The sequence below is a fragment of the Xenopus tropicalis genome, chromosome 4 (genome assembly GCF_000004195.4).
Source record: "Xenopus tropicalis strain Nigerian chromosome 4, UCB_Xtro_10.0, whole genome shotgun sequence".
NCBI lineage: Eukaryota > Metazoa > Chordata > Amphibia > Anura > Pipidae > Xenopus > Xenopus tropicalis.
In genome coordinates, this window is record NC_030680.2 from 25,386,410 (window position 1) to 25,397,287 (window position 10,878).

The 10,878-nt window shown below is 42.0% G+C and overlaps 1 protein-coding gene across 1 annotated transcript; it reads left to right on the forward strand.

The window, feature by feature from the left end:
- Positions 1 to 2,842: 2,842 nt before the first annotated feature.
- LOC100496118 (serine/threonine-protein kinase 3) lies at positions 2,843 to 4,160 on the forward strand. The gene is made up of 4 exons (XM_031901387.1): positions 2,843 to 2,863; positions 3,011 to 3,385; positions 3,659 to 3,731; positions 3,860 to 4,160. The coding sequence occupies exons 2-4, from the start codon at positions 3,367 to 3,369 to the stop codon at positions 4,095 to 4,097; spliced, it is 330 nt and encodes a 109-aa protein (XP_031757247.1). The 5' UTR covers positions 2,843 to 2,863; positions 3,011 to 3,366; the 3' UTR covers positions 4,098 to 4,160.
- The last annotated feature ends 6,718 nt before the right edge of the window (positions 4,161 to 10,878 follow it).

Sequence of the window (10,878 nt, forward strand, 5' to 3'; positions counted from 1 at the left end):
ATGTATATATATGTGTGTTCCTTACCCCTGGGTGCTATGTATATATATGTGTATTCCTTACCCCTGGGTGCTATGTATATATATGTGTGTTCCTTACCCCTGGGTGCTATGTATATATATGTGTGTTCCTTACCCCTGGGTGCTATGTATATATATGTGTGTTCCTTACCCCTGGGTGCTATGTATATATATGTGTATTCCTTACCCCTGGGTGCTATGTATATATATGTGTGTTCCTTACCCCTGGGTGCTATGTATATATATGTGTGTTCCTTACCCCTGGGTGCTATGTATATATATGTGTGTTCCTTACCCCTGGGTGCTATGTATATTGCCAGGCATGACAGCACTGGGTAACATTGGATACTGGGAATTGTAGTATAACAGGGCAGGTGCCTATGCCAGTTTTCCTGACCTAAGGGATAGAATACTCCCAGTATTATCCATAGTCCCCCAACATGTGGCCCCTAAGGTGCTGCAGAACTACAACTCCCAGAATCCTTTTCTGATCTCCCACTATTGGGCCTTAGTTATATGGTGGTGATAACATTGCAGGAGGGACCGGGCATTGTGTTCTTATAGAAGGATGGACGAATGGTGCCAAATACGGGGAAATGCTGCAACCTGTTTCACCATAATTTAAAGGGGAACTTCACCTTTAATGCCGTTATTGCTGCGAAGCCAGCAGCATGACTTTTGCTAACCTGAAATAATGTCACATTACACAGAAATCAGATTTCAGAAATTTGAATGAAAATATCATAGAGAATAAATATCAGTTTTTTGGGTAAAATGGAAGGATTGGTCAGGGGGGAATAATGTGAATATAATGTAGTGTATCCTGATCTGTATAGCAGAGAGGGCCGGACCATGGAACTTATATCTTTTCATTTCTGTCCCCCCATACAGTGAAATTCTGTGCGACAGAGCGATTTCTGAGCGATTTCTGAGCGATTTCAAAGCTTTTTCAGAGCGATTTTCAGTGATTTTCCTGAAATTTTCAGCTTTTCTTTGGAAAAAACATCTTCCATTGATATCAGCTGATTTTTTTTTTCTAAACCCAACTGCTCTTTTAAGAGCAAAACCACTAGGGCGCAATGCCATTCTGCGCCCCCCGGAGGAAGGTAAGGCTCCTGCTATGGATTTCATTTGACTCAAGGGTTTTGGTGTAAAGTATAGAATGTTAACCCATTCAGTGACACACAGAGCAGTGTTCTGCCCATATGGGGCTCTTTAATGAGCCTGAATAAATATCTGGTTCTATATGGGGCCAATTTATCCCAGAATCAGACACTTTATCAGACAGTTCTTTACTATCCAGGGGTGTAACTATAGAGAAAGGAGACCCTGTGACTGCTGGGGGCCCAGGGGGTGTAGGGGGCACAGTGGGGCAAAGACTAATAAGTTGGTTTGTGAATAAAGTCCCATTCTTGGCCAAGGTTTAAAAGGCCCTAAAGTGAATTTGCTATGGGACCCCACTTTTAGTGGAAGGGCACACGGGGTAGTACCATTTTGTTACTCAGCAAGTGTTGGGCCTAATAATGACCCTTTAAACTAACAGAATCTTTTAATTTTCCCTCAGCGAACAGCTGAATTTGGACGCCTCTCCAAAATTTATAAGGTGAGTAGGAAAGAGGGTGACATACATGACCAACACCCTGTAAGGGCTGCTAGAGCATGGAATTTGGGTGTTGGTTTGGTGATACCCCCCCAGTTTTATGTACCTCACACCTGCCAATTGCGTCGCTCTTTCATGTGTTTCTCATGCCCCTCCTTCCCAAAAGTCCCTCTCCTTCCTATCTGCCCCCATTGTAGTTAATACATATTTTTTACCTCGTGGAATATTATGTTATCAATAAAATCCCCTGTTAATTCTATTTATCTATTTTTCCCAGCCTCCTGATGGTCGGCTGACCAAGGAGATGCAAATCGGAGAGGGCGGCACTGGAGCCGTGTTCATGGTAAGGGACCAACCAAATTCCTAGAGAGCAGGGGGAGCTGAAAGCAAGTTGAAAGTGCTATCACTATCCCTGCTATGCACATGATTACATTCCTTAATAACTCAATATTTCTGTCAGTTTGTTCCCAATATGAGTCTTGATATTTCCAGCTAATACTGAATGTCAGTTACACCTTTCTGTGTGTGTTACAGGGCCATCACCATCACAGAGGTAAGGTAGCCGTCAAGATGGCCAACATCACTCGGGTAAGGTTTCTTTATAGTTCCTTTCTCCATATCATCCCTATTGTGTGGCTGCCTATGTGAGCTAAAGGGTTTCTATTTTTCCTCTCCAGGATGAGGAGTCAGTCTGCCGAGAGGTAAGCTTTCTCCTGAAGTTCAGCAGGCACAGGAACATCGCCTCTTACTATGGAGCTTATTACCACCCTGCTCCAAACGAGGAGTCATCGGAGTATCTGGAGGTAAGAAATTGTTTGTTGCATCACATTCATCCCTTATGTGCCAAAGAGATCTCCATTGGAGGCGATAAAATACATACACGGCCTGAAATCATTCCTTCCTATTGCAGCTTGTCCTTGAGTACTGCAGCGGCGGCTCCCTGTACGACCTGATCGACAGCACCGAAGGCCAATCCCTGAAGGAGACCTGGATTGGCTATGTCTGCAGGGAGGTATTGAAGGTAAACTTAACTCCTTAAAGACTCTTCTATTATTTTGCTTTACATTATCCTACATTGTGTTACACGCGCTTTGTTAGGAATATTTAGCCAAATGTCCGTTATATTCTTATAACCTACATCTCAATCTCCCCAGGCTCTCAACCACATTCACCACCACCGGGCCATTCACAGGGACATCAAGAGCCCCAACATGATGCTCACCGAGAAGGGAAACATCAAACTCAGTGAGTAAAACTTATAGTTGTAAGATGAATGGATGGGGGGAAGCTTCTGTGGATATAAAGTACAGAGGGTATCATGATACAGGTTTATATCTTATTGCCCTTAAAATGAATGAATTTTCCAATTATATGTTTAATCTGTCATTTCAGTCGATTTCGGACTCTGCTGGGACCTGGACCCACAGACAGGAAAGTGCAACCAGGCTGATGGGACTGCGCACTGGATGGCGCCCGAGGCCTTTAGGAGGAGGGACAGGGAACCAGAATTCGACACCAAAGTATGTTGTAGAAGCAGTAGGAGGACCCAATGGCATTTATGTGTCTGCACAAATGGGTGCTGCATTCAGTAAAGGCCAATTCAGTTACATGAGTGCTAAACATGAAGCCATTGGGAACCCCCCGGTAACAAGTAACTAAATCATACGCTAACCCAATTCTATCCTAATGCTCTTTGGTGTCTTCTTTTCCAGTGTGACATCTGGTCCCTTGGAATCACTGCCATTGAAATGGCCGAGGGAAAAACACGTAAGTGAATCACAACAATTGTGGGTTTCTGTACATTGTAACCAAGGAATTGTTACCCAGTCTGGCAAAGAGTCTTTATTTAGTCATCTGTTACATTCAGAATTACAGGCTTTGCCTGTGTTTCTATGTGCAGGGGTATTGTTTGTTTGTTATGTTTTCTTTGTTATAATTATTCTAAAGCAAAATGTCTATTATGGTGGAAATAGCGAATAAGCCCCAATACTTCAGCTTTGTGTTTGAAGGGACTCATATATATATGTTTTTAACTTTTAGCATACGCCGATCAGGAACTAGTGTCGGACCTGATCATCAACAACGACTCTCCGAGGCTCATATCAAGGACCTGGTGAGTCCTTCCCAGCTCATGTCACTGTGCGATGCTGATACTGCAACTCTCTGTGTCTCTCACCTTGGCATATTAGCGATTAAAGCGATACATCTGTTTTTCTTGCTCAAATCTTTTCCTTTTTCCAGGTCTCAAACTTTTGTGTCCTTCTTGGAGTCGTGCCTTGAGAAGGATCCTTCCCGGAGATGGAGTGCGGAAGAGCTGCTGCAGCACCCGTTCATTACTGAACTGCCCCCTGCGAAGACCATCAGGGCTGAAATCGAGGAACACCTTCGGGCGGTGCAGAACCGGCCGGCCAAACAAGGTGAGGGAATCCATTATATTTGTTATGGCTGTACTGTCACATCACTTAACTTACTAAAATGAGAAGCTGCTTGAGCTGGAATTGTAATAGTGGTGCTAGGAATAATAAACATATTTTTAGAGGGGTACTTTACCTTATTATTACATTTTAGTACAATAATATAATGTAAAAAAAATGTTGCTTTTGAATCATATAAGTTTTATTTTGCAGCTTTCCTGTTATAAATCTCACGTGCTAGTTGGTTGCCATTACTCTAGCAACTGTTGCGCCTGCAGCAATACATGCGCTAATTAGTAGGTGCTTTTGTAAACTGAAGTTCATTCTGCGCAGCAATAGTAACAGCATTTGCATCCAATTCGCTTGCTGCAAGTCAGTAGCAGATGCAGCATACTCGTAGTAGAATCATGGAACTACCGCCATGTCAAATCTGCTGGTAATTGTAGTGAAATGGGTTCAGTAGTTCAGACTAGTTGGATGAAAGGCCGTCCCAAGGATTCGTTTTTTCCTTACTGTGATTTTATTTATCTATATAGGATTGAGAGCAGTTCGCTGGGCCAGGGAACAGCTACGGCGGGCCAGGGAACAGCTACGGCGGGCCAGGGAACAGCTACAGCGGGCCAGGGAACAACTACGGCGGGCCAGGGAACAGCTACGGCAGGCCAGGGAACATCTACGGCCTTGCTGGGCCATGGATCATCTACGGCCTTGCTGTGCCATGGAACATCTACGGCGAGCCTGTGACTTCTGCGCAACTGAAACATCGCCAGAACAGAAGGAGGCTCAGCAAATGGCCCTGGAGGGTTTTGCCTGTGTGTGATCCTGTGGCCAATAACATCAAATGCCCAGGGTGAGTCTCCTGTATACCATCCAAGGAGAAAGGAACATCTGCAGAGAAAGGTACCATCTCTCCTTCTTCTATTGCTCCTTTACCACTAGGCTCTTTCCTCAGACTACCACACCTCTAGCATCTGTAGCTCCATCAACACGATCCCTTGCAGCTGCCCCAGCTCCTCCACAGTGGCGTCTCCTCGTTAAATAACTGTAACTCCACCAGCAGTCTCTGCCTTTAACATCTGCATTCAGATCTGTTTTTCTAACTGTAGATCTGTTATCATTATCTGTCATCATATCTCAGACTACCACTGCTCCACCAATGATGTCTTTCCTTTAATATCTTCATTTCAAACAACCACAGCAACAGTAATACTCACCACAGATTTCTACAGATTCACCAGTGGCATTCACATTTTTTAAACACCACAGCTCCACCAGTGGGACCTTAGATTCAAATTACCATAGCTCCACCCGAGGTCTCTTCTCTTAATTTTAGCTCCACCACCTGCCTTCCCTTTATTTGTCTACTCCTCAACCAGCATGCTCTTTGCCTTATTCTAATCTCTTATTTCTCTTCAGCTAGTCTCTTCCATTTATCTTCTGTTCCACCCTCACACACTCCAAATCTCCCACTGTAGAGCCAGCGACACCTCCTCTCTAATCCCCTCACATACACACTGACATAAACCCTTAGTACAAGTTGATCCAGGGACTTGTCCGATTGCCCTTTTGGGAGTCAGGAAGGAATTTTTTCCCCTCTGAGGCAAATTGGCTCCGGCTTCAGATGGTGGTTTTTCGCCTTCCTCTGGACCAACTAGCAAATAGGCAGGTTTCTTTTAGACTAAAATTTAATACAAACAAATAACATCTATTTTATAAATAAAGCTTTAATACATATTTTGTGGTGTTCTTGCCTTTTTATTGTATTGCCAGGGAGTGTTAGAGATGACGGACACTTGTAGTGCAAGGGAAAAGGGTAACTGAAAAGAGAAGGTGCAATCAAGGGGCAGGGGAGGGAGAAATGGGTGAAAAGTGATATTAATATTGAAGAAATCAAAGCAGGGAATAAGTCATGTCTGGGCCCAGTGTTACTGATCTTGACTGAGGCAGGGATTTTGGTCAGTGCTGAAGCCTCGAGGGAGACTTCAAAAATTAAGAAATATCACTATACAGGTATAGGATCCATTATCCAGAATGCTCGGGACCAAGGGTATTCCGGATAAGGGGCATTTCCGTAATTTGGATCTCCATACCTTAAGTCTACTAAAAAATTAATAAAACATTGATTAAACCCAATAGGATTGTTTTGCATCCAATAAGGATTAATTCTATCTTAGTTGGGATCAATCACAAGGTACTGTTTTATTATTACAGAGAAAAAGGAAATCAGTTTTAATATTCTGAATCATTTGATTAAAATGGAGTCTATGGGAGATGGGCTTTCCGTTATTCGGAGCTGAGACAGCAGTTTATTTATGATACAGTGATGATAGAGTGTTCTTTGACTCATATTTATCCAGATAGGAGATGATTAACTGCCATGCTACATCTGTAGCACTAACAGGAGATGGGACATGGGTCATTATTATGTAACTTGTCTGCCCACATTCTGACTGTATGTAAGTGGCCTACATTACTCATATAGCCAAGTAATGCGCTCTCTTATTTATTCTGGGAACTCCAGGCCAACACTGAAGGGCTAAGTCTGAATGGCTGCTGCAATACGGCCTGCAGAAAGGGATCAACACGGGGCAGTGGCAGCTCTGTTTCTCTTAGGTCAGTTCTAATGAGCTATAAGATGTTGCCTATAGATCCTTTCCTTACACAGCAAGGCATATTCAATAAATGTAAATAAAGCCCAAACTAGCTATACACCATGTCTCCATTCCATTGGATGTTACTTGTAGGAGAAAAATCTTAGACATTACTACTTCCACCCAGCCCTACGGGAATGCTCACTCATTTCGGTTCCTTCGGACTCACTAACATGACAAGTCATTAGGGAATGACAGAAGCAGGAAGAGGAGACGCTCGCTGCAGGTACGGTTTTCTCCCAACAGGGGCACCAGCCCGGGGTACAAGGTAAGCGATTAAAGTCACTTGGGGGTGCTTAACATTTTGGCCCCAAGTGACTTAGCCTTTCCTTCTCCTTTAAGTGCTGATCAGCTTCTGTGCAGCGTTCCTAAGGACTTGTCATGTTAGTAAAGCATTATTCTATAATAATAGTAGTAATAACAGTGGCCAGTTGATTGGCTGCCTCCCCGCCCTGCTGCAACTGCAACCTGATGCATCTGTGTGACAAGAGGACATATTTGTGTACTTATACACAACAACAAATATATATACCAACACTGATATACAGGTATAGGACCCGTTATCCAGAATGCTTGGGACCAAGGGTATTCTGGATAAGGCGTCTTTCCGTAATTTGGATCTCCGTACCTTAAGTCTACTAAAAAATCAATAAAACATTAATTAAACCCAATAGGGCTGTTCTGTCCCCAATAAGGGGTAATTATATCTTAGTTGGGATCAAGTACAGGTACTGTTTTATTATTACAGAGAAAAGGGAATCATTTAACCATTAAATAAACCCAATAGGGCTGTTCTGCCCCCAATAAGGGGTAATTATATCTTAGTTGGGATCAAGTACAGGTACTGTTTAAATAAATTCTGAATTATTCGATTAAAATGGAGTTTATGAGAGACGAGCTTTCTGTAATTCTGAGTTTTCTGGATAATGGGTTTCCGGATAAGGGATCCCATACCTGTACTGTATATACCCACATACAAGGTTGAACATCTGGTGGGCCCCGCCGGCCCAGGTCTGCTCCATGCCTTGAAGTTGTGCTGAAATTAAAGTAAGGAGATGCAATGTGTGCTCATACACACGTGGGCCAGAGGTGCGCTATGTACGTGCACACATGCATGGCGGCTTGCTGGTAGCAAGTGTAAGGAACAGGGTGTGCCCAGAAACCCCAGTCCGAGCCTGTGTGCAAAATTGCGGGTGGGGGTGCTTTTTTTAACCCTAAAATGCTTAGGATGTAAAAGCATTCATACGTGCACTTCTGTTAGGGGTTCTCTATACATTTGTGTTCAGTTAGCTTAAAGGGGTAATTCACCTTTAAATTAACTTTTAATATGATGTAGACATTGATATTCTGAGACAATTTGCAATTGGTCCTCTTTTATTTTTAATGGTTTTTCGGTTATTTAGCTTTTTGTTCTGCAGCTCTCCTTTTGGTATTTCAGCAGCTATCTGGTTGCTATATACCAGGTAGTGGTTTAAACAAGAGATGGGAATATGAATAGTTAAGGGGCCTGCATGGAAAAATAAAACTGTAGCTTCACAGAGCAATACTTTTTGGTCAGTGACCCTCATTTGAAAGCTGGAAAGAGGCAGAAGAGAAAGGCAAATTATTCAAAAACTATAGAAAATTAAATAGGAAGACCAATTGCAAAGTTGCTAGAAATAGGCCATTCTATAACATACTACAAGTTAACTTAAAAGTGAACCTCCCCTTTAGATGTGTTTAAGTTAGCTTTATAGAAAGTGAGGCAGCAGGTACTGACATCCCAGGCACATTATATACAGTGAGACGCAGTCTTTATATACAAAACCAGCACATTATATGCCATGAGGAGCAGTGGGTACTGATGGCAGATATTCAGGCCCTGGCACTATAACACTGGCACTGATACACAGCATTGGCCCCACTGTAACTAACTAGAAATGAAAAAAACAATGACAAAAGTTAAAAAAAAAATAGAAAGTGCAAAAAACCATAACAAATATATAAAAGCACAATGAGCTTTGTCAGGGGGAAAAGTTAACTTACCCTCCATCTGTTAGGGTAGGGGATAGGGATATTATAGATGTCAGGTGACAAAAAACAATTTAATTCCAGCTAGTGACATAGAACATATACAGTATAGTAACTGTGGGATGAAAACTGCAGCAAAGTTCAAAGCTGGTTCATGGGTAAAGTTACAGTCTGCAGATTCTTCTTTTTTAAGTCTTCATTTCTGCACTGCCTCCAGTTTGCAAAATTTCCCGATCCCTGTCTGCATCTGTACCTTGATTGGTCAATTTTACTGTTAAGAAAGCTGTGCTCTGATTGGAGAATCCACAAGAAGAAAGATCCAATCAGAGCACAGCTGATTATAGCAGAACCTGGAGCTTTCAGGGACAGGAGAAGATTTGCAGGACAGCGCAGAAAAGGAGCAAGGTTTTTTTTGTTTTTTATTTCTAAGGTGCCAGAGCAGGTTTGGGGAGGCTTAGCCTCCCCTAGCCTTATTGAAAATCCGCCTATGCTGACGCCCCTCCGATCCAACGCGTGTGCACCCTGACACCGATCGCCACGCAGAAGCGCCAACTGACATAAGCGTTCCTTACACACAGTTTGTAAGACTATGAGAAAGCTTCCTGCTGATTGGTTCAGATCACACATTCCTAAGGGGGAGGGAGTTCTTAGCATTCTTGAGGGAGGGGGGAGCAGGAGAGGGGAGAGAGCAGTGCAGACTCTGGCACAGGAAAAAAAGGAGACAAGAAATCATGTTTCTTTTGATACAGCATTTCTGTGAGTGCTTATGGCTGTATTTACTTAGACCTTTCTGATAAAGCTTACTGAGTTTTTACCTTTCCTTCTTCTTTGAAAGGAGTCAGACGTTTGCCTGCCAAGAGGAATAGGGATCCTTAATCTGCCAGGAGTACTTGTGCTTTAAGAAGTGAACTGCTGAAGTGCTAAATGGGATTGCCTGAGTCATGTGCTTGCCTGCCTAGCCGTATATAAATTCTGACTTACTAATATTAATACTATGCCTTTGGCTGCTGCATGCAACTTTTTCTTACAATAACCATATTTTATCATACGCTAATTAACACGACCCCATCCAATTTTCCCTTGCTCCGTTATAGATAGAAAACTCAGCACATTACCTCGGGCAGAGATAAAGAAGTAAACTGCAACATTTTAAGCTGAACTCAACAAATTGTGTCTGACTGTGGGGCTTATGCTTAGTTTTAGATAAATTAAGTAGAATCATTTTTATAGTCTTTAAAGGGAAAGTACAGATTACAATAAAAAATGTAAAATGTCACAAGGGGTCTTTATTTATCTACCTAATTAGAGCTTTATGTAATGTTACAGTATAGGTATAGGATGCATTATCTGGAAACCTATTATCCATAAAACTCCAAATTACTAATTATTTAAGCAAATAGTTCTAATTTGTTGAAATTATTTATTTTTTCTCTGTAATAATAAAACAATGCTTTGTACTCCAGATAACAGATCCTATTCTTCCATGATCTAGGCCCTAGTCCTTTTCCATGATGCACTCATTCCCTGTGTGGGCAGCCACTGCCCAAAGTATTGGCCCCCTCTTTAGTAAGCAATACACTGCTGTTGATTTAGTTACACTTGTGCCATTCCAGGATGACATTTTTTTTTGAGCAACCAATCAGGGAAACCCAGTCCAGCCAACAAATAACTACTTATGATTCTGGACAGCAACAATGCACCCTGGGACATAAAACATATTGTTAATATAAAAACCACAAAGAAGGAAGACAACACATAACAGATAAACCCTCTCTTTCTCATAGTGCGGGTTTATTTTTAGTTGAATAACAACATAAATATATAGTTCTAATGTATCCAGCTAGATAAATTTAGGCATATTGCCAGCGTGATCTAGGAATGCCCCTGCCCAATGTGTTTTTAATATCAGATCTTACAACTCTGTTACCAGTTTGCTCTTCATAGGAAAAACAGTGGTCACAGGTCAGCAATCCCCAGAGATAGAAGAGGTGCAATAGCTGTATAAAAGCTTCTGGTAAAGATTAAAATGATTGTAAAGTATTTCTGAAACATAAAGGTGCTAAATGCCAGCTAACAGACTGGTTTATTAATCTAACAGTTAATAGAATCCTACATGTTGTGCGCTATAAAAACAGATTTTAGCACCTGCTAACTAGTTGCTGTATGATTTTGCCAATTCGAGCAA